This window comes from Typopeltis vanoorti, chromosome 18 (genome assembly GCF_054136105.1).
Source record: "Typopeltis vanoorti isolate ZY-2024b chromosome 18, IOZ_Tvanoo_1.0, whole genome shotgun sequence".
In the NCBI taxonomy this organism is placed as follows: domain Eukaryota; kingdom Metazoa; phylum Arthropoda; class Arachnida; order Uropygi; family Thelyphonidae; genus Typopeltis; species Typopeltis vanoorti.
The window spans coordinates 83,192,328-83,217,982 of record NC_143566.1 but is presented as its reverse complement, the minus strand read 5'-3'; the positions used below and the strand labels follow the sequence as shown (position 1 = coordinate 83,217,982).

The window sequence follows — 25,655 nt, the reverse complement described above, 5'->3', positions numbered from 1 at the left end:
TCAGAAACCAAGTAATGCAATTTAACATCATTTCTTGTTTGTAAAAACAAAAAAGAAATTTGTTTCTAAAACTGAAGTGTGACGATCCATATAATGGTATTTTGCAAGGAAAGAAAGTAAAAGTTATTTTAAAAAAATTGTAAATATATATATATATATATATAGGAGCCAGGCCCCACCTATATTTGTATAAGTAGCCCAATAATTGTAGTTTTAAAAAATGTTTCTTGTAATTATTATTTTTTTATCTATTTCCAACACATTTTATTTATTAATAAAAAAAATTCTGTAGTATTGTGTGGTAATATTGTATAATGAGACTTAGTACGGTCTCTGGGGCCAGCCACAGTTGGCCCTATTTTATACGTGAACACAGGGCATGTACGAGCACATACACTAGCGATCGTATTTGTATACCGGGCGCAATGCTTATCTTGTGGCCAGTTTAGTCTGGCCCAGTCACTGTGTTGCACGTACGTACATAGCATGCGATTCTTTGATTATGAACCATATGCACTAGCAATCGTGTTTGTTTACCGGGCAGAACGCTTATTTTGGGGCCTGTTTAGTCTGGCCCAATCACTGTGTTTGTACATAAATGGCACGCAATTCTTTCATTGTCTTATTATTTATTCTCGTTGTTGATCTGTTTTATCGTTTAATAAAAAAAATTACTGTACAGTTTTGTGGCAATATTGTATAATGCGACTTAGTACGGTCTCTGGGGCCAGCCATGGCTGGCCCTGTTTTATACGTGTAGAACACGGTATGTATGAGGTACGTGCAGTAGCGATCATGCTTGTTTACCAGGCGCAACGCTTATCTTGGGGCCCATTTAGTCTGGCCCATTCACTGCGTTTGTACGTAAATAGCGCATGATTCTTTCATTGTCTTATTGTTTTTAGTGTGTTTAATTATTGTTGTCGTTTTGTGTTATAATTTATTTTAAAGTTAAATTTTTATTACGTCCATAAACAATATATTTTAACTATGAACAAAATCGATAGTTTATTGGAAAAATGTTTCTCGTTTTTCCAATTTTAAAAAAATTAATAGCTCAATGCATCAGTGGAGGCTGACTAAACATTATTGTAATAGAAATAATAACTAAATGAATAATAGAACCACTATATAAATATAAAAAAAATTAAGTTGTTTTTGGCCCTGGCTCCACCTGTTTCTATTGTCACCAGCCGCCACTGTGTATATATATATATATATACACATAACAATTTTCAATGCAAACTAACATTTGAAAATTGCTTCTATATTGTCGGTAAAATGAAAGAACATAAATATCCTTATTCCATTACACTAATTTCAAGAACAAAAGATAGCGAATTTGCTACTACTAAATAAATTCATTGCAAAGGCTGATCATCTCTCATCATTTAAGAATTGATTATTAATTTTTGCACATGTGAAATTCCTGTTTATTTTTGGGAAGACACAAATAAATAATTTGTGTAGCAAAAAAAGGTCAAATATTGAATGATAGTAAAGGAAATTCCAAGTAACACAGAGCACTAAGTCAAGTGACAAGAGGAGCCTCCATTCCAGTTAATCTGCTAATGGCTCTAAATTCACATTAAAGGATTAATGCCAGAGGAGAATAATTACGTGATAAAAGATAGAATGCCGATAAAGTTTTGATCCATGAAAAATGCTAGGGTGGTCTGGCTATTTCATTCACCTCAGCTGATAGGGAGATTAATCACAATTTTCCTCCAAATTAGTCTGTTACTTGTCTGCAATTTTTTCTCCAATGTTGTCATATCTAACATTTCGTATTTCTGAGGTACTTCTGAGTAAATCTATCCACCTAGACCTTGTTCTTCCTCTGGATCTCTTTCCTTGTCTATTTTATTTAATTGGCCATACACTTTAGATTAGCTCTGCTGACACATTCTTGAATGTTAATAATGTTAAGTTCTTTTCTAATTTTTCATTTTTAATGATTCTGCCATTGATGCCATCTGTGGTCTCTAGTCTTTGATCAAGTGCTTCATTTCTAACCCAGCTCTCAAATCCATAACTTAAAATTGGTTTGAACTCTGTCTTGTATACTGCTAGTTTGGTGTTTTTATTAATTTCTCTTATTCCAATGAATTTCTAGTAGAAAGGGTTAAACATGATAACTAAATACTTAAGGAATTGACAGCGTACACTAGAAATATAAATGAAATCAACTTTAATATATAGTTTCCGATATTTCGGCAACTTCACGTTGCCATCTTCATGGAAACTTAAGATGAAGACACATGCACGCAAGTACTACATAACAGGAAACAAGAAATGAAGCGAGGAAGCTACCGTTTTCCTAAAGTCCTGGCGGACTATATTAGGTGTTCTTGGCCTTTGGGCTGAAGTTCTTCTGATATATGTTTCCCAAATTTGTTAAGGTCTGGCATGTTCTTAAGGGCTGAGGCTGATTCCATGAGTAGTCTTTCATATTTGTACATGCTGTGGTGTATTACTGTGGCTTTCTTCCACATTATTCTGTGGCAAGTATCTAGAGCATGGTCTGCAAGCCCAGAGTGGCTGTACTGGTGAAATAGGATGTAGTCCTTGAGTTCTGAGATTCTGATATTTGCTGTCCTGCCTGTTTGGCCAAAGTAGGTCAATTTACAGCTGCAAGGGACCCGGTATACACCAGGTAGGTCTAGGGAAAGTGGTTGGTCTTTAGTGGAGCAGATAAGGGATGCCAATTTTCTATATGGTCTGTAACAAGAGGTCAAGTCATGTTTTTTTAGGATTTTATTTTTTCCGAGGTGTCTCGGATGTAGGGAATGGTGTTGGATTTAGAGTAATCTTTTTTGTGAAGGGGGAAGGTGGGTTGTGGATAACTGGTTTTAGTATTTTTTTTGGGGGGGGGTTAGCCATTGGCTGAGAAAGTGTTAAGGATGTGATTTAGTTCAGTAGTTAGGGCGTGGTCATTTGAACAGATTAGTTTTGCCCTATTGAATAGTGTCTTAATAACTCCGTATTGTTGTGGGGGCGGATTTTTGGTGAATATATTAGGTGTTCTTGGCCCAAAGGCCAAGAACACCTAATATAGCCCACCAGGGGGCACCATCAGGACTTTAGGAAAACGGTAGCTTCCTCTCTTCATTTCTCATTTGCTGTTATGTAGTACTTGCGTGCACATGTCTTTATCTTAAGTTCCCATGAAGATGGTGACGTGACATTGCCGAAATATCGGAAAATATATATTAAAGTTGATTTAATTTATATTTCTAGTGTACGCAGTCAATTCCTTAAGTATTTAGTTACCATATGAATTTATTCAGCTGGCTACCCACCATACCAGTTTTGCTTATTCTGTTGTCTAATTCCAGATTTAAATTGCAATCTTCACTAAAAACTGTGCCTAAATTGCTGAAATATATTGTTCTATAGACTCTCCATTAAGAATGCAGTTGAAGTGTTCAATATTTCTGCCTATTTTCATAGTTTTAGTCTTTTTTATTGCTGATTTTCATGCCAAATTTGTTACGATATTATTCAATTTAGTTAGACAATCCTGGAGACTTGTATTTAGGAGTACTAAATCATCTACCTAAAGCAAAGAGCTTTGTATGACTCCAATTCTGATATCAAGCTAATGCCACTTTCTTGCATAATATACATCCATCTTACCCTATTTTTACATGAAACTATCTTTCAATTCCAGCTGCCGACTTATAATATTAAATAACTATTTATTGCTCTCTATAATGTTCTATTAACTCCATATAATTATGTTTTGAAAACCTTTTCTCTGATCTTAACGTCTGTTAGATTTGAATCTAGCTTGCCCTTCAAATTTCTCTTCCACAATCTTTCTTAACAACTTTTCAAGTATGCTAGCATAAACAGTACCTGGAACACTTAGTAGGAAAATTCATCTGGAATTTGACCTTCTGACCAGGCCTTCTGAATTATGCATTGCAAGACTTTTGTACCTCCATACTTATGCATATCTGGTCAAATATCATCTGCTCCATCTGTCCTCCTTCATTTCAAGATTTTTATAGCTTTTTCTACCTCAAGTATTGATATGTACTCCTTTTTGCATTCCTCTTGGAAATTCTAGTATGGTTCTGTCACTGCTTGTTTCATTTAATGGTCTTTCAAAGTGATTACTCCAGATATCTAGGATATCCTTATCAGCAGTTTTCATGTCACCTTTAAAATCTTGGATTCCTTTTACAGTACACTTTCCTCCACTTCTAAACTTTTTCAATAACCTTCAGAACAATTTGCCACCTTTCTGACATTTATCTTCTATACCAGTGGTTCTTAATCTTTTCGAAGTCACGGAACACTTTTGATTATAAGAAAAACTTGGGGGACACCAAAAGCATTAAGGTCATAAAACTAACAATAAAAATATGCATGGACTTTTATAAAAATGGAACTTATTTTAATGCGATACTTGAGCTTGTTGGCTTTTGCAGATTTCAGCAATATCAGGTCTAATATGTGATATGCTACTCTCATCGCTTTGTCTATATTAGCAAGTCTTTCACGGTTTTTAGTTTTTATATTGGTTAATATTGAGAAACTGAGCTCACACAAATATGATGTTGAAAACTGTCACAAAATTTTCAGTGCTCTTGTGGAGAGAGCTGGGTATTCAGCTTGGACAATAATCCAAAATTCCTCATGAGTTATTTCAGAGAATTTCATTTTTAGAGTACAATCCATTGACAAGGTAACTAATTGTTCTTCTTGTAATGAAAATTGTCTCTGTCAGGGTTCTTATTTTATTTTTATTTTTTTCTCCTTACAGAGACTACAGAGTTTATCTTTGCCACTGAAACTTCAATGTTTGGTTCTTATTTTCAGACTGCTTCAAATTTTCTTAAATAATGTGTCAAGTCAAATAATAATAATCGATTTAGATAGTTTCATATCTTTATGAATATAGGTCTACTTAGCTTTTCCATAAGAGGTGGCAGTATGGTTCACACCTGTTATGTGATTTGCCCTTCCAGCTCCCTTTTTATTTCAACATGTAAAATTTTATTTTATCATTTCAGCATATATTGTGTTTTGCCTATTCTGTCACTTATGTATAATGATCAAACATCAGAAAGCATTCAGTTGCTCTGATTTCCCAAAGCAATCAAATTTGGTGAAGTACAGTGTAAATATTTCTATAAAACACCAGCACTTCATGCTAAATTATGAACTATAAATATTTCATAATTTAGCTTGAAGTGCTGGTAGTATTACTCTCTTACCCATGGGCTCCATTTGTTTATCTTTTGTTTCATACTTTTCTCTGCAAGAATAGGGGTACAGGTATTACCATTCACTTATTTTATGGAAAGGATAGCTGCTGTGGTTTGCAGAATGATGCCTTGCTATAATCTTTTGAAATGCTTAACTTTTTGGAGTCAAATATAATAGCAAAAGTGAATTTAAAATATAATTTCATTAATTGTTTTGTGAACTATAAATATAAATCCAATTAATTGACAAAGCTATTTCAAAAAGAAAATTTATTTGAAGATACTCTAAATTGATTCTTTTCCATATTTTTTCAGATGTTGGATATAATACCACAAAATATCAGCTGATAAGTTAATATTGTATCAATTTACCAAAAATCTGGGACTATAAAAATCGTGTTTGATTGGAGACCGTGCGAAACACGTCACTGCTTGTTCACAGCATGTGCAACACTGGCGAATGCAGCCGATGCCGGAAAGATATGACTAGTGGTGAGGCGGGATTGGAATAGGTACATATAAAAAACTGCGTAAGTCGGGGTATGACTGTATATTGAATACATTATGTAAGGCATACATAAAATATATGTATGTCTTACATTGTGTGTGTGCACGCATGCAAAAGCCTGTTGTCTAAGTTGCTGAAAGAACAGGTTCTTCATAATCAGTCCATTGAAACTGGTTTTCAGAAAGAGGTGAAAACTTGTAGTCATCCTTATTGCCTTTTTTGAAGTGTTTATTCTAGAAATAATCTCGGGGATGGAAGGGCAGAAGAAACAAAATTAGAAGACAAAAACATGTCAGATTCTTCTAAATAATAACCATGAGGGTAAATATTTGAGCAATAGTGATCAGGAAAAATAGTAGTATTCAACAATAAACACAAGCTAATCTTACTGAATGGCAGGCAGTATCATTTAAAGTGATGTGTGCAAAATAGGGAATTGGACAATGAGCATATTTGTGCTTTGTTTATTGTTGAATACTACTATTCAAAAATAGTAGTATTCAACAATAAACACAAGCTAATCTTACTGAATGGCAGGCAGTATCATTTAAAGTGATGTGTGCAAAATAGGGAATTGGACAATGAGCATATTTGTGCACATTTGCTTTCACAGACGATTCTAAATGCATTATAAAAAAAAAAATTGTCTTTGTTCTTTACAGATTTGCTGTAATGATATCTACTATGTTAATTTGTTGAATTTCAGTAACACATTTTTCCCACAGATGTATTATTACAACAAGAATTGCGATCATCAAATCCAAAATCTTTCTACTGGCTTTGACAGTCATTTCATAGATAAACTATAATCATATCTCTGCCTCCTCCTCCACAAGACATCTGTAAGGGTCTTTCTTTCATATATCCCAGTTACCTCTGAGAAAAGAACCTTACTTCTACACTCCACGTTTGCCAGTCAGTATGTACAAGTTAGATCCACTCTTCCATGCAGAAATTTCTAGATTCTGAATTAGTTATTCAGAATTCAGAGATGACAGAATATGCACTCTGTGAATGAGTGTTTATCCACCAAATGTTAAATTTGCTAGTATTTTCTTTTTCTGAAATTAAGATAATTGATGAAGAAATGGTAATAATTTATAATTATTGTACATTTGAAGAACCTGCTTTAAAATATAAATCTTAGTACCAGTAATTCTTCATTCTTCCAGCAATTAGAAAGTTTGCAAATTTTAATTGCAGTGGATTCATCTAGATAAGTGGTGCCAAGGAAGCATGAATTATTATAATGAATTCAGTGGCTTGTGACTATCGTGCAAAAAAAGCATGTTTGTAGCAATACCGAAATATTTTCGTTTGTTGCTATAAGTTTCATATCATAATGTGTTCATAAAGACCTAAAAAATGTAAATACGTTGCATCAGCACTTAGTCAACAGATATCCTATTGAAATTGGTAGGGAATTAAATGTTTTTTACCTGAACAATAAATTAGAGAAATATTCCTAATTGCTTGCATAAATTTTCTAAAACAGATTTAAAGTGGACATTCGTTGAGATTTTATATAATACCTATACTTCAACACTACTTGTGGGTGTGCACACATTGCCCACTGTTCATCCATATTGCATCTTTTATCAGGATTTCATTCTTGCATAAATATCCTTCGAAGGTTAGGAAAATATTTTGTATCATATAAATCTAAACAGAATCAGAATTCATCTTAGATTTTATTTCTTAGATGAATAAAGTCACAAGCAAAAATTACTTGTATAGTGCATGCAGTTTACTGAAGTGTGTGTGTGTCAAGCACTCATTTCTGCCAAGATCAGGACAAGTGTGTGGCCATTGAGGTCTTGGTAGTGAATCTCAGTATTATTGATTTAGAGACTGTGGGGTTCATAATTCAATTATCATAGAATTGCATTGTTAGTGAGCATCACATAAAAAGCTGTAGCTGTTTCTACATGGAAAAAAAAAAGTTTGATGTTAGAGAACTGCCTACTACCTTTGTGTTTTCTGACTTTGTTAGTTTTCATTTGCAGAATAACTGGATTACAACTTTCATATCCTTAATAGATAACATTTGCGGCTTTCTATAACTTTTATCTTGAAGTCTGTTGATTCTGAAGGAACCATTAGTACCATATTTAGAATTCCTTTCTGATAATTTAGCATTGATAGAAAATCATAAATAAGTTGCTAATTTTAAAAAAAATCCTGCCTGGTTAATTTTATTCAATTACTTTAATTATGTAATTTCAGTATATTGGGACGCATCATCAGAGTCACAGATGATGTAATTCATTATAGACAGTGGATTTGTGATACATTCCCTGTCTCGAACCAGAGGCCTTTGCAGAGAGAATCGTATCCTTCAACATCACCAGATGCCAATCCTGTTTCAAATAGTATGGAAAATATTTATAAAAAAACAGAGTTAGTATTTTTCTTGTGTAGTTTGTGAAAAATTTTGTGAAATTAATAAATAATTGCATGACATATGAAATGTAAAGCATAATTATGCTATCCTTTAATTTTTAATTTGTAAACCTAACCTGTGGGTTATCCATTAATTGACAAAAATATTATCACAGTAATAAAAATTATTAGACTATATCTTATAACATCAGAGTACAGATTGAATAATATGTTAGAGAACTGGTAGCAATCAAATATAGATGTTTATAATGGCCATCATTCTTATACCAACATGGCTTCATAACTTTGAATACATATGATACAAAGAATCTTGTGGCCTTTGTCAACCCATGATGAGTGAGTCCCTATATGTGTAGTTTCATAAACCCAATATAGTTATGTTCAGAGACCTTTGCTCCTTCTTTCCATGGTCAGACTACTATTTCTGTTCTCCAGATCCAGTTACTTGTTGCAACCATGTGATAGAAGTTATCCAAGTAGGAATGGCGACACTGTGCAGCATTCTGCCCAGTATCCAAGTGGCTTGAAACAAATATTCCAGCTTCACACACACACAGCCTACACTGAGGCCCTCAACACTTGTGATTTAAAGGGATAATTTTATAAGAAAATGAACTTGTTGTCTGTGCCAGTGGCAGTTGTTCCTTCTGAATCCTTGTAAAGGCTGTTGGGTGCAATTTCTGTCTTATTTGTGTTGCCTCTCATCCAGATAGTAGTACGGCAACACCACCTAAAGATAAAGGCGACCTCATGTCATCATTTTTTCTCATCACACTTTTTCTTAGATGACCAAAAGAAATTTGCCTTTAACCAAAAGGCTTCTGGTCTGATAATGTGATCCCACCAATTGGTCTCAAGAGATATGTTCCTGAATTAACACTTGTCCTTTTTCATCTCTACATCACTGTATTATACTCGGCTGTCATCCACTTCACAAGCCTTATATACACTTGATTCCAAAATAAGGAGTCTGCCATCAAACTGTTGCTTTGGTATCAGTGCTCTCTAAAGTAATGTGAAGCTCATCAACATTCAACTTGTTCAACATCTGGAAAACTGTCAACTAATCATTGACCACTAATATGGATTCCACTAATTTAAGATCAGTGAAGATCTCATCTACCTTTACTCACCTTTGGAAACGTTTAAACATTCATAAAGACCGGTACTGTTGCACTTGACATTTGATAAGGTTTGGCATCAACATTGGCTCCTCAGGTTTTTGCCATTTTTTTCTCTCGGGCATTCACTGCAGACAATAGTAAAAGATGTTGTATTGTTCCAGCTCTGTTATTTCAACCACTCTCTTCCTCATATTTACAGTGTGTGTGAGGCTTTGTCACTTACCTAAAATCCTACTCACAGTTTTGCTGATAACAGCACTCTCCATTCCTACTTACATGACAAACCCTGTAGCACTCAAACATGTCAAGCCTCAAGACCTGGGAAGTACCCTACATCCTAATTTTCATGCCATCAGTCATAATCAACTCTCACTTCTTGGACTGAAACTTATCTTTCCTGTCAAAAACCACATTACTTCTATAGCATCCTCAGCTTCAAAAAACCTTTGCATATTTTTTTACTCAAAACATTACTTTTCATCTATTCAGTTACTAACGCTATATGAATCATAAATCTGTCCATTCTTGGAATACTGCTTTCATATTATTAATAGGATACATAAAATTCTTGCCGTTGTTCAGAAGAGGAGAAAGCGCAACTAATTGATGATCCCCCCTCTCTCTCTCTCCAGCCACTGCTGACAGTCAGTTTCCACTACAGATATTTCCATGGGTGCTATTTAATAGAAATAGCATTATATCTCCATTTCTTCTAAACTTTAAAACTAAACAACCAATTGAATATGCAAATAAAGTACAATAAGTTGCACAAGCATGATACTTGATAAACACCAGTAAAGAGGAGGAATGTTTTCTTTAAGAAACAAAGTAATTGGCAGATCAAATGATTGATTGAAAGGAGCTGGTATTTAACTGGAAATTTTTGAAAGTATTCTGTCATCGTGTTCAGAGACACCTTTCCCATAAGGAATGGAGGATTTTTTATGTTTGTGTGAAGGGTCCTCAATGAAATTGCTTTGAAATTTCCACCATCAAATTCCTTATATGTATTCTGAAGGGGTGTATACAGAATAGTATATAGCACATGATAAGTTTAACATTGTTACTAACTAGAATAATATAACTATTATATTATTCTATTCGTACATAATCTTGCCTAGTTATTAAAACAGTTTTTTACTTACTCTAGCACTGTGTTTGTCAGCATTCTATAAATTTATAACCTTTCATCGGTAAAGCTGTCATTGAAAAAATAAATAAAGTAAAAATAACTTCTGTTATAGTCACTCATCTGATTAGAACTCACATTTTCCTGCTCCTGTGAAACAGGAAGACTGTCCAGAAGAACAGATGCAATTAATGGGTATAATACATTCACCTCATAGTCTTAGTTGCTTCGCCTAGCGCCAAGTTACAACAGTGCTTTCTCGCAAATTATCTAATTGCTTTTGCTTTGGTTTTTTAGGTAAAGTCAGTTCTCACTATTAGCAAACACTATAATAATTCAGCTCACTATAACAAACTACAAAATATCCCATAGTATTAATACTAAACTAAACAAAGTTTGCTTTAGCTTTAATTGACTGTACATACAAAAACATAAAGCGTAGATGTAAGTGGAAGGTTACAGCTACTGCTGGTGTGTGTTGTACTTCAAAATTGATGTTATTTAAACAGTAGCCTTCTACTTAATAGGCTCTGGTATTGCTGATTAATATACCATCCTGCTGGTCATCACGTAAAGTTGAGATTTTTACTAACTCATGTGATCTGGCAGCATACTGCACGACTTATATAAAAGAAGCTAGGAGCAACCCAGCCATTTTTATACCTAATGCTTTCATTTATATGCAAATAAAGAGAACAAATACTGCTATTTCATATTAAATGATTAATGGTAATATAAACTAAATATTTCACATGAAATTAGAATTAATGTAGGATGCTGCAAAACGTGTAGAACTTTAAATTGAATGTTTTATATCATGTAATATCATGGTGTCTTATACACTCCCTTGAAGTGAACAAGATACTCTATCAGAAAATAGTACTAGTAGTTAGTTTTTAATTTGAATAAAATGAACAGTTGAGAAATATTTTGATCAAGTTGCATATTATCATTATTGGCACTTTCACAATGAATAGCCAATATATTACTATTTATTTATTTGTTATATTATTTTAGATTTTGAAGGACTGTTCTTTAAGTTAAAAAAAAAGTAAATGTAGTAGACTCATTTGCTTTCCAGCATCATACAGGTTCCAGCAACTGAGAGATCATTGAGTGTTAATAGTATCCCACTGATAAAGTAATTTCTTGACCCATAATCTACTACTTGGCAGTTAGTTATCACAGCCACTCAACTTTCATTTATTACTTCTCACTATCAATATATTTATATTATTATTATAATACAACACCTCCAAAGACTGCAGGAAGAACCCCCCCCCCCACACACACACACCTACATACTCCATAATCCACTATCATGCACCATTTATTGCCCATTAGCAATATTTTTGTCTGTTAATTGTACGAGTTCTCTGGCAGATTTGCATGTATGCAGGATGAAAAACCAGTTTCTGGGATCCTGCTAACTTCACATGAGATTAACTCACCTAGATTGGAAAAAGTATGTGAAGATTCCTCTCATCATTATAAGAATCGAACTTGGGTTGTTCTCCATTCAAAGTGTGCATTATTCTTCCAACAATTCTCCCATTATGGAGAAACTTAATTATCGACCTTTTTTCTTTCTTTTGTGAAATGTAAATTTTATCTCATTTACATTTGTATGATTATCCCTTTTTGTGTTATAGAAGTTTTTGTCAAGTGTGTGGCTTTATTTTTACATTTTTATTGTATATAAAATATTAAATTATGCAGTTTAGGCTAGGCATTGTCATTTCTTATTTGCACTTGTGCAGTGGACATTAGTACAATAATTAAGTTTCTGCATGTTAAGCAATTTCAGACTAGAGTGAGCTTGCTGCCAGATTATTTTGATATCAAGTTAGCTTAATATTAGAAAAATTTCTTTCTCCATCCCTTGTGAGACTTGCTCTTTGGTTTAACCATGAATGCTATTAGTGCCTCAGATTTGATTCAAGACAAAATTGGTCAAGTATAATAGTAATTTTAAGGTTGAGATGGCAATATAGATGATAATGAAACTAGAATACTTTATTATTTCTTGCATTTTGCCAAAGTCAAATTGCCATCATCAAAGAACAGTACAGAAGTAAAGATGTGTGCACGCAGATGCTACATGAAGGAGAGGAACTAATGTGAAGAAATAGGCAAATTCTAAATTTCACTACCTAGTGGATTTGAAGACATTCTTGAGTTGTGCTGTTGATTTGAAAATAAGTGTTTCCCACACTTGAGCTAGTTATTATGCATCCAAACTTATTTAAGTTGGAATTGTTTTTTGTGAGTTCTTATTTGCTTATGTGTAGTAAGGTGACTTTCTTCCAACAGATTCTGTGGTATGCATCCAAGGCATGGCCTGCAGCACCTGAGTGGCCATAGTAGTGGTAATCTTTGTGTTCAGAGATTTGGAAGGTAAGTTTTTATGGTGCCACGTTGGAAGGAATGGTGGTGTGAGTTTGGTACATATCTGCTTGTGTGATGGAGAATACTAGGATCTATCTTATTTGCATGCAATCAAGATATCTAGCAAGAGGAAGGATAGAATGTTGTTGTTTTTCTTTTTATAAAGTGAACTGGATCCTGAGATTTTGCTGTTTGGGTGTGTTGAAAAGTTTTCCAGTGTATTTAGGCCATGTAGTCAAATGGAGAACATAATATCTACATAATGTAGTGCAAATATTAAGTTTATATGTGATGGTGTTTTGAGCTTTCTCTTCAAACAACTCCATAAAGAAGTTGGCCAAGGATGGAGAAAGTAGACTTAAAGAAATCAAAACCAACCAGGACTTGCTCCTGTTATCTTAGCCAACCTTGCTTCACACTGTTAATTCAAGCTATTTCGTTTGTAAGGAAAAATTCTAAAATTTTCCAGAGGGTAGTACAACCAGTCCACTCTAACCCATACAACAGTGTGTTCTCCATTTGGACACACAGTCCAGACATGCTATTAATGCCTTATTAACATATTTGAAGATTAACATTCCTGGATCCAGTTCACTATAGGAAAAGATAGCATTCTGTTCTTCATAGATATCTTAATTACATGCCCATCAAGTGGATCCGTGACATTCACTGTCTACAGAAAACCAGGCATATACATCCACCAACAGTCATATTATCACTCTTCCCAACAATATGGCATCATAAAAATTTCATTTAACAGCAAAATTGATTTGATCTGATACTGCCCTCATGTCTGAACTTAACTATATACATAATGCCTTCTTAGATACCCATTGGCTATAGTCTGACTCCATTTGGCTACATTGGCTCAAACATATAGGATTTTAAAAAAAGTGACATCTCCAACTACCATCCCCTCAAAAAAAAAAGTACTATGCAGTAAAACTATAATAATTAACATTTCTTTAGATTATAGTAGTCTAAAAGAATTAAAGTATCACAATTCCATAGAACAGGCATAAAGCTGCCTCAATTCTTGAAAATGCTTATTCTCAGTCCATTATCATACCTGCCAAGAATGCCCACTCAAATCCACTAAAGTATGATTTAGGATTTTGGGACTTGCCCTCACTGCATGCATTTGCACTTGTTATTGCTTGTGCATTATTCCTTGTTGATGCCAATTTGACTTTGCAAAATATAGGAAATAATTAAATTATTTTAGTTATTATATGTACATTGTCATCTCATTACTACCATGAAAAGCCTACATACTTGAATGGTAGAGGTGTATAACTTATTTAGGAATGGTTATTAAGGACTGTTTACTTGCGCTTGGATAATCTCATGTTTCCCATCTTTCCTAGGGAACTCTGCAGTGCATTTGCAAGGACATCAAAATTGTCTTCATAACAACCAAAACCAAACCTTGCCCTTCCTGCTCTTGCTAATTTTCTTGGTGATATATATGTTTTATTAGTGGCACATGATGTAGCTTCTGAAAATGTCTGAAAATAGTAAAAATTGCTGAATAAATACCTGCAGCATCATGTCCACATGTGAGATATCCTTTTGGGTTCATTTTAATGAAGTGCTATTGAAGTTATTTTGACAGCAAATATGTATGCAGTAGTATTTGTAGTAGCTTAGTATTTCCTTGATCAGACATTTAAACTGACACATTGTGAATGAACTTTTGTGACATGGTCTGAATACTAGGATATTACAGTATACTATTTGAAGTGTGTGAGTGAAGGAGTCATTGTTTTCTAATAGTTTGGTGTGTTACATTCTTTTATGAGGTGCTTAAGGAATATTTATTTCTGCAAAAACAATTGTTGACATATCGGTATATTTTTGCACAAGGGACTGTATCAGCATAACTGACAAAACTTAATTAGTCTGGGAATGTCTTTATCATCTGCCTTTTTTGAGCAAAAAATTAGTGTTTTTTTTTTTTTTTTTTTTTTTTTTTTTAGTGGAAAGTGAAATTTCTGTAGAAATTGACATAACAGTTACTCTTCAAAAGAATTAAGGACATAATGAAATCATGTCCTTCATTCTGTGGAAATGACACTGTGAAATCTTGTTTTTTAAACTAGTAAGTTAGCTGGTCTTATATAGAGGTTGCAGGGTTTTCCTTCCCAGAAACTCAGGTTTTTCATCCCACCAAAACTGGCAAAATGATTTCATCTTAGTTGCCTTGGCAATAAATCCAACCAAACATTTTTTCCTTTACTATTTACGAGTTTAAATCCCAGTTGGAAACTTGCTCATTTTGTAAAATTGTGGCCATGGTGTAATTTGCATGTTTGGTTGATTTCAGTTAGCGCATTCACCTCAATTGGAAAGTTTTGTAAATTATCATTTCTGTAGCTGTAGATTGTGACTGAATGAATTTAATATTTATGTAGATCTTCACAGCCAAATGGGACCATAAGTCGGGATAATGATTTGATAGGATCCAGTTCGTCGGTTGATAGCCATTCTTCTACTCATTCCTCTTCAGTATCACTAAGCAGTTCCACAAGCTCTAATTCCAGTATGGCAAGTGATACAGTAAGTTTACACAACTCAAGATTTAAAAAATGCTTCTAAATATTCTTAAATTATTTATATCCTGAAAAAAAAAAAATACATAAACTGAATCCTATTCAACTGTCAGAATAATTTTTAATAAATAGCATGTTTATCCATTGCTAGCATAATGTGAAGCCAATGATTTTGAATGCATGAAGAAATATATCCTTTCAGAAAAATAAACGATAATTGCAACAAAACTTTCTGATGAGCATATCAAATCCTAATTGTGATAGTTGATAATTTGATGAGGTTTCATATTAGAGCTGCATATGAGTGACTAATTTATTTGGTATATCAGCCTAGCAAGTAGCAATTAACCTATAGCCTTGACCCCTCGAAACAACCACAAGTTATTAGGGCATGTGCTCTGCAATGTGACAGATGTTCCACAAGGATGGTGGCCTGTACAAACTTGGTTACATCATTCATTTACCTTTGATTGCACTGCAGTAGAGTCCCTTCACAAACTGCCCATCTCATTCTACAGACAGATGTTCAATTGGCTTGGGATCTAGTAACTGAATAGCTCACATAAGCATGGTAACTCATGTTAGTGGAAACATGCCCAAATAAACTATGCCTTGTGACCTGATGCATTATCCTGCTGTAAGTTTCATTATGGCTTTTCTATTGAAGATGATTAGTATCTTTGAACTGTTTTATTTCTAACCCAGCTCTCCTTTTAAGTTAGAATTAATTTGTTTTGACCAATTTCTCTCTCATTCTATATAAATTTATTCATTTGACTCCTCTGTAGGGAATACAGAAATAAACAGAATAAGCTTTGCTTATTCTGTTTATTTCTGTATTTTATTGGTATTTTCACCAAAAATTTTGCATAAATAACAGATGTTTTACTTGTTGTATAGGTTTTTCCCATTAGGGATGTAGTTTAATGATCTGCCTGTTTTCATGGCAGAAAAAAATCATAATTTCAGTGAAATAGTGTTGTTTTTAACATTCATCCTTAGACTAATTTATAACATTTTTTAGTTCCTTTTCAGGTACTTTGATTTAAAGCATGTGACAGGTTTTCAATTATGTTTGAAACAGGTAAAATGACAGGCCATGATTTCGTTCTCTTGATTAATACTGTTCTGCCATTTGACAAGATTATTATGCAAGTGCATTATACTTAAAAAAAAATAATAACTTACTATCAGGGAAGTGTCTAGCAGAATGGAAGGGCACTTATATCAAAGTATAAAATACTCTTCTACATTGAGAAAGAATTAAACAATATAGATTTATCCTATGCTTTGAAAAAATAATGCTTGTCCACCTCTTAACACAAGATATTTAACATTTCCCAGTGATGCACTCTGATTCCATTACTTCATTAGAACAAACATTTATTTATCATGATTTCTGTTTTGTCTGTTGATATTTGCATTCCACATTTTGTAGTAATTAGGTTTAAAGCATATATTGATCTGTGTTCATCTTCACTTCTTGCTATGATTGTTTGATCATCTTCAAATGAAAGGGTATTAATTCCATGATCCAGTTTAAATGCCAGTTTTATGTTTTTCTTCCATTTCTTTACTGTTTCATCTATATAGATATTAAATGAGGGTAATGGTGCTGAACATCCTTGATGTACTGTTTATTGATTTCCATTCTGTAACTTCATTGATTCTTACAGCTATTTGGTTGTTTTGATACATGTTAGTAACTGATTTGGAATGTATGTTTGACTTGAGTATAATCCACAGTTTGTTCCTTAAGACTTTATAGTAGTCTACAAATGCTATATTTGTTTCTATGTTGAATTGACTATGATTCTCCATTTGGAATTTTAATGTAAAAGATTGATCATATATTAGCCCAGCTTTTACATTAAAATTCCAAATGGAGAATCATTGTCAATTCAACATAGAAACAAATATAACATTTTTATGCATATGATTTAAGTTTTGAAATTAATATTCATCTGTATAGTATTGAGGAGACTTATTACTCTATACATTTCACAGTTGCATTTATCATCTTTTTTGTATATTGGAATGATGATGGCCTTATTTCAACTTTCTGGTATTCTTCCTTGCTGTTATACTAGTGGCTAAAATTGTGGAAATCTTTTGGAAAAAAGTGTATTTTTGAGGTTTGATGGCTCATAACACCACTTTTTTTGTGTATAATACCATAAAATTATATATCAATGGAAAGATCATTTAATCAAGAATGTAATGCAAAACGTTAGTTCAATTATCTGTATTCTATGAAAAGTTATAGCCAAATAACCAGAAAAAAGAAGCACAACTTGCTTAGGTTGGTATAAAGTAGCTTTCCTTCATTTGAATGTAGCCAATGAGCATGAGTGTTTAGAGAGCCAATCAGGTGTCATCTTGTTTTGGCAATGAGCCAATAAGGTCACAGTAGGATTCAGCTATTGATGTCATGTATTGGAGCTGAGAGGAGGACATTTTCAATGTGTTATGTGATTGCTATCAAGTTGTTGTTTTTAAATTAAAGAAATGGCGCAAAGAGCTGACTGGTCACCCAGAAAGCAATGTAAAATAGTACTATTAAGTGAACAAGGCTACATTTATGAAGAAATTAGAAGAAAAATTGGTGAATACTTAACCAAAGGTGGCATTTCTAAATTTCTGAAGAGGTATAAGGAGACTCAGTCACTACAAAACCAGACTGGTAAAGGCAGGAAAAGGTGCACAACAGCAAGTGATGATAGAAGAATTGAGAGACTGTGCCTACGTGATAGAAGAAAATCTACAAGATGAAATGGCACAATACAATGTGAAGTTGAGTGCAAGGACTGTTCAGCACAGACTGCAGGAATTTGGTCTAGATGCTAGAATTCCATGAAAAAAGCCATTTTTATCTCTCAAACAAAGGTTGAAAAGATTAAACTGGGCTGAAACCCATGTTATGGACAGCGGAACAATGGGACAGTGTTATTTGGAGTGATGAGACCAAAATCTCCCTGTTTGGTAGTGATGGCATAAAATACGTAAGGAGAAGATTTGCATCCTGATTGCATTACACCTACCGTGAAATACCCACTTAGTGTTATGATCTGGGGTTGTATGACATCAAAAGGTGTGGGCAGAATTTGCATGATTAATGGGAATATAAATGTCCAAAAATACATAAATGAAATACTTGACCCCAAACTGAAGCCTTCTGCACGTGATCTTTTCCAAGATAATGGAGCATTTATATTTCAACAGGATTCAGCTCCATGTAATGTTGCTGCTGTGTGCAAAAAGTGGTTTCAAGATAATCATATTCCACTGCTAGAATGGCTTGGGAATAGCCCAGACCTTAACCCAATCGAACATCTATGGAGCCGACTAAAGAAACTTGTTAGTCAGAAGCAACCCAACCCACCAATAAAACCCAATTAATAGAAGCAATAATTCTATCTTGGTTTCACATTATAACAGCTGCAGAACTAAAAAAACTTGGTTCTCTCCATGGGAAGGCGTTGTAAGGCCATAATTAAAGCTAAAGGTTACCCAACTAAGTATTAACTCACATTGTGAGAATTTTTGTATATCTCATTTTTTCTATGTGTTTCACTTTTCTTCTTTATAACTGTTGTTCTAATAAAAAAAAATCCTTCATAAAAGTTATTACAATACATTCTTGATTAAATTATCTTTCCATTGATATATAATTTTATAGTATTACTCCAAAAAAAGAGTAGTGTTATGAGCCATCAAAACTCCGAAATACACTTTTTCCAAAAGGTTTCCATAATTTTTGCACTCTTGTGTAGATATTATTAAATAATTATAAACATAGTTTCATGATTCCAATGTACTTTGATGTATTGATTGTTGGATTTCATGTAATGTTAATTCTTCCATAGTATAGTTAGCATTATGTGAGTTTTAGTTTCATTACTGTCTTGCTATAAATTTTGGAAGCGTGGCCAGGTTATCTGATTATTTCAAACTTCACTTTTTCTTTTACCTCCTGATTCACATTTCTTAGAATTTTGTATGTATTTGATCTCTTCACTGTAAGATCTCTTTCCAATTTTGCTATGACGCAATCCCATTGTTTTCTATTCTTGTTTCCGCATGATTTTTTCCTTGTGTTTATAATTAATTTTTGCTTCTGGTGATTTTGCATTTACCCATTGTTTATATGCTTCTTTGCTGTCTTTGATTATTGCCTCAGCCTTCTCATCCCAGTTTCTTATTTCATTTCTCTTTTTCCATTTACTTTTTGTTCTAATATATTAATATGGTTCCAGTTTTTCATTTATTCTCTGCAAATTAAGGTAGTTAATATTTTTGTCAGCCAAGAGTTGAACTCAAAAATATTCCTGGGTATTTCTCTCTCTATTAATTTGGTTATTTTAAAACCATCTTGGGGGTATTCTTGATTATCTTTGTAATAGATAATGATCTGATTCTATACCCTCTCTCTAGTATCATGTTAACTGTTTTTGTGTTAGCTATTATACTTTTTTTAGGTTTCTTGTTTCCCAAGTGAATTTATGCTTGAAATGGTATTAGTAATTTTTAAGTCATTATATCATATTGGAGGTGTAATGGAGTACTGACAGCACTAAGAAAGGATTAAAAACTATTTCTAATGCTTCTAATATTTCTTTCCAGTCACTGAGCCATCTTCAGTGAGTATGACTAACACAAAGGCGACACAGTATTCAATGAAACATGTGGCTATGACTCTAAAGTCCTATCTACCCTTCCTAGAGGGAACTGCTTTACATCCTAGGCTCCTGCAAATGTCCATAGAGGGCATTTGTAGGAGCCTAGGATGTAAATTTGGACCTCTGAGGATTAATGTTTCCCAAATTTTGGGAAGTTTTTTTCATTTGTATTTGTTTAAATTTGGTTGATTTCTGAGTGCTACTGCAGTTCCAAAAAAAGTCTTTCTTTTTTAAATTTACTGTGATGGAGCATGGTGATTTTCTTCAAGAAGATCCTGTGAGTGATATCCAATACATAGTCGGCAAGACCATAGTCATGATTGAAGATGTAAGTTTTATGTTCATCTAAATGGATGTGACTGATCTACATATCTTTCCTAAGTATGCCAACTTTCAGGAACAGTACTTCATATACTCTAGGCACAGAGAGGAGGGAGCTGATCTTTCGCAGAGCAGACAAGGGCAGCAAATTTCTTGTGGGGCTTGAAAGCTGTTTAGAGGTACTTTTTTAAATGACCTGGCTATTTTTTTCTGATGTACCCCTGATCTAGGGAATGGCCGAGAATTTGTGGGGAAGATGATTATTTTTTTAATTATGTAAGCACTGTAACCATTGAATAAGAACGTGTTATGTATATGGTTGAGTTCTATTGAAAGAGGTTCCACTGGAACAAAGATCGTAGAATCTATTTGTTTGCGTTTTAATAATGCCATACTGGCAAATAAGTCAGCTTGTGCTCTTTGAGAATACAGAGACAAATGTAAGAAACCTAAACACTGTGTAAAACTAGCTAAACAAAAGTCATGGGAGGACTTCGGCAAGAGCATAGAAAATAAATATCAAGAAGGTGGCAAAATATGGAGGTTGTTAAAGAAGCTTAGAAATGGAGGAAAGAGTGCTGTAAAAGGAGTTTGTGACATGAAATCAGGAGAAAAAGATATCCTTGAAGTATGGAGTAATTACTTTGACCAGAATTGATGGTAAAGGAAAAGAGGGCTAAGATATTGGAAAGAAAAAACTTTTAAAGTGTTAAGTTGTTTTTAAAGGATAAACAGTGAGATGATGTGAAAGCTTACCAATATATCTGTATTATTTAAAGTTAGATTTTCAGTTCAGGTTTTAAACTGAGTAGGTTTATATATACAGTATCCCTCGACTTACGTCCTTTGAAGATACGTAATTTATATCTTCATTTAAAAAATATGATTTATTTTTAATAGGTTCCTCTTAATTTCCCGTCCATGAAAATCCACATTTCCAGTAATTCATATCATACTTACGAAGAGTTTTCATCCTCTTCCTAGTTGGTTCTCTAGAGATGTCAGACGACACACTCTTATCAATTTCATTTGATCCAGATGCAATATCAACGTTTTCTTGTTGCTTAAAGCTTTTTAATAAAATAAGAATTTAAAAGCTTAAAAAAATGCCGTATTTATTCGAATATAACTCTAACTTTTTTTTCCCGAAATTAATGCTAAAAAATCATTTTGCTAGATATGTGCTGGGATTTTCGAAACAAAAAGTTTTCAGAAAAAAACTGAAAATGGTGCGACTTACCAAGAAGCTCCTACTCGCTATCACTACTTTTGGCATCGAGAACAGTTTCTTTGTGTGCATCGTCAAAGTCATCTAACCAAATAGCGTCATCTTCTTTCCCTTTATTTCAAACAAAAATTACCAGTAATTTACAAGACTTGAGATACATAGAGCAGCGAAGAACTGCATATGATTGGTGTGGTATTAACAAAAGATTGCGTGAACCAAAGCCAAATTAGCATTTCGACAGTTGAGTTGAAATGCTAATTCCCTTCAACCGAATTTCATAATATCTGAAACACATTAACGACACGGTAGTGTCAAGCAAAACCATATGTTCCACCGGCAACATATGGTTTTGCTTGTCTATACAGCAGTTTTTGTTGGGGGGGGGTGATTCATTAGTTAGTGCCGTTTTTATCTCGGTTGTCTCTAATTGCACTGTTTGTTGAAAAATATAATGACTCCTTTAATTATGCATAGCCGAAAATTGCCACGTACCCCCAGGGGTACGCGTACCACACTTTGAGAAACTGCCATAAGGGAGTAAATAACATTTTCGGCTATACTTTCGAACAAGACACAAGCAAGTGTAAGGTAAAGCATGCACAGTGGCAATCTCTCTCGGCAGTCAGCACGTGCCTTCAACAGTTCCTCTGTTGATTTTGTTTGAGAAATGGGTTATTTGTGTACTTATCGTTAAATATTTTGTGCAACATGGCTCCTACATGTAGAATCAAAAAAATCTAGTGAAGAATTACAGAAAAAGAGGTAAGCAGTTGATCTTGAAACGACGTTGCAAGTTATAAAGCAACATGAAGCTGGTAAGCCCGTCAATGTGATTGCACATGACTTTGGATGGTCTCATTCTACAGTGACGACCATTTTGAAAAATAAGGATAAAATCGTAGAGACTGTGAAAGGATCTGCTTCCAGTAAATCGACAATAGTGACGAAGCAACAACAAGGTTCTATTGGAGATATGGAAAAGCTACTTGCATCATGCATAGAGGACTTGAACCAAAAGTGCATGCCCCTTAGCACTATGACCATAACCGGTAAGGCACTAAATCTCTTCAACATGTTGAAGGAGAAAGCAGAACCCTATTATGACTACGACTTCAACGCTTCTTCCGGTTGGTTCATGAGATTTATTAAGCAGCATTTTGTGCTGCATAATGTGAAAATATATTGCAATCTGCAAGTGCTTAGAAGGCTGCCAAGGAGTTTGTGGAAAAATTTGATAAAATTATTTGCCCCAGCAAATATTTAATATGGATGAGACGTCCTTGTTTCGGAAAAAAAATGCCCGAGCAGACATTCATCCACAAAAGGCTAAAATCTATACCTAATTTTAAAGCTCTTAAAGACTGTATTACGATTCTGTTAGGGGATAATGTGGCTGGATATAAACTGAAACCATTTGTGATATGGCACAGTGAGAATCCACAAATCGTCAAAAACATTAGAAGCATACTTCCAGTTCGTTATCGGAGCAATAACAAGTCGTGGATGACTGAAAAATTGTTTGAGGATGCCTTAATCAACTTTATGCGAGTGAAATAAATAGCTATTGTGTGAAAGAAAATGTAGTATTTAAAATTTTAATAATTCTAGATAATGCTCCAGGTCATCTGTCTTATAGCGATGATCTTCACCAAGTTCAAGGTCATGTTTCTCCCTCCAAACACTGCTTCATTGATCCACCTGATGGATCAGGGAGTTCTTGCAGTGTTTAAGGCTTATTATCTACAGAGAACTTTTCACCAGCCATTTCTGCTACTGAAGGAAATGACCAGGCTCTCATGTAATTCTGGAAAACATTCAATATTTATCATGCTATTAAAAATATTGCTACAGATTGGGACGAAGTGACCTCTCAATGTATGAGTAGCATATGGAAAAAGACATTAAAAAGTTTGTGCATGATTTTGGAAGTTTGTAATAGTGAGCCTAGTATACAATCTGAATCTCGAAGTGAATGATAACAGCATAATTCAACTCATAGAAAGTCCCCCCCCCCCCTCGAAGAGTTGACCAACGAAGGATTGGTCGAACTGGAAGAACAACTGTTGCAGAAGAGGGAAAAGAGAAACAGGAAGAGGTAGTTAAACAATTTACAGTGAAGGGTTTTGCAGAAATGTTCTTTGCAGTTAGCGATATTCTCAAAATGGCTAAAGACATGGACCCCAATTTTGAACTCTACTTATTAATATAAAGGAAAGTACCTGATACGATTGCTTGCTATAAAGGAATTTATGATGAAAAGAAGAAGAGGAATAAGCAAAGCACAATGAACATTTTCATCATAGAAACAAAGGTTATACCAGAAGAGCGACAGCCTGATCGTTCACAAATGGAAGGTAATGAAGATGTGATTGTGGAGAAAGATTCGGATGGTATTCTCCTGTTTTATAGTGGCTAACACACAGTACAGTTTTATAATAAAGTTTAAAAATGAAAATGACAGTATACTTATTACGGATAAGTCCCTAACGCCTATAACTCTGTTGATTTAATGTATTGACTTACGTCCTGCTGGATGGAACGGAACCCGGACGTAAGTCGAGGGATGACTGTATATATATGTAGAAAGTTTTTTACCTGGGGTATATACTATGTTTAAGATACCAAACAATTTTATAAGCTAGGTTTTAATCCTTTTTTCCCAAGTAAGCGAACAGATAAGTAAGTCAAGTTTGCACCTGCACGTAGTGTAAGTCTGAGGTAACTCGTGGTAAAGGTGGAGTAAACTCTGATCACTTTCCTTAGTATTTTCCCTTAATGCAAAGTACATCCCCTTGCGGAGATGTATGATGCTATGCATTAATTTTTATTAATACATTAATTTAATGCATAGCATCATATAATGCATTAATTGCATTAATAAAAATTAATGCATAGCATCATACATCTCCGCAAGGGGATGTGCTTTGCATTAAGGGAAAATACTAAGGAAAGTGATCAGAGTTTACTCCACCTTTACCACGAGTTACCTCAGACTTACACTACGTGCAGGTGCAAACTTGACTTACTTGTCTGTTTGCTTACTTGGGAAAAAAGGATTAAAACCTAGCTTATAAGATTGCTTGGTATCTTAAACATATATATATATATATATATATATATATATATATATATATATACAGGGTGTTTCAAATAATTATATTTAATAATGAAAATGTGGTACAGTTACAAAATAAATTACCAAGTATGAAGTAAGGTCTAAAGTTTCACTCACCACAATTACAAATGCTCAATGTGCCCTCCACCTGCTGCATGGACAACATCAAGCCGATAACTGAATTCATCCCAAAACGCGTCTGGGAGTCTCTTCTGTCACAGAATTTACTGCAACCGTGATTCTGGTTCTGAGCTTATCCAAGTCAGCGGGTAATGGAGGAACATAAACACAGTCTTTTACATATCCCTGTAAAAAGAAGTAACAAGGTGTGATGTCTGGAGATCTTGGAGGCCAAGAGTGTAGTGGCAAGTCGTGGGTCCCATGCGTCTAATCCAACGTTGAGGCAATGTTTCTTTTAGAAACCGACGAACTTGGAGATTCCAATGTGGCGGTGCTCCGTCTTGCTGAAAAATGTAATCTTCAGATTCTTCATTCAGCTGTGGAAGTGGATTCACCTGGACAAGCACGCACCCCTCTGAGGTGCGTGGTCGTCCAGGACTCTTTCCCTTACATAAACACCCTGTTTCTTGAAATTGTTGATACCGACAATGAATGTTTTTGTCCAGTGGTGGATCAATTCCGTAACGTCATCTAAACGCATGCTGCACAGTAATCATGGACTCAATCTTGCTAAATTCGAGACCACAAAACGCCTTCTGTTGACTAGATGCCATCTTCTCACTAACTAAGCGTAGTGGCTATTTGGGTGCTGGTAGTGGCATCTATTGGTCATCATATCAAACTCTGGGCCAAGGCCGTTCACATGGTACAAGTCGCATTCATTTGTGGTTCGTGGTTGCAGAGATATACAATTTTCAAATCTGGACATTCTTTTTGAAAACACCCTGTATATGATGTGGTATTACAGTGATGGGGAGTAAGAAAGTTTGCTAGCTGTTTTGACAATATGTAGCAGTCTGTGGGGGGGG

General features: G+C 34.3%; 1 protein-coding gene across 2 annotated transcripts in view; it reads left to right on the top strand.

The window, feature by feature from the left end:
* Positions 1 to 25,655, top strand: part of LOC150096867 (terminal nucleotidyltransferase 4B-like) — a 239,884-nt gene that overhangs the window by 207,310 nt on the left and 6,919 nt on the right. Inside the window, exons 9-10 of one of the 2 annotated variants that reach the window (XM_090408317.1) lie at positions 7,954 to 8,127; positions 15,186 to 15,330. In XM_090408317.1, coding sequence (XP_090264443.1) covers positions 7,954 to 8,127; positions 15,186 to 15,330 — 319 coding nt within the window. The remainder of the gene's footprint in view (positions 1 to 7,953; positions 8,128 to 15,185; positions 15,331 to 25,655) is intronic. The other variant, XM_090408319.1, reaches the window with a different exon arrangement.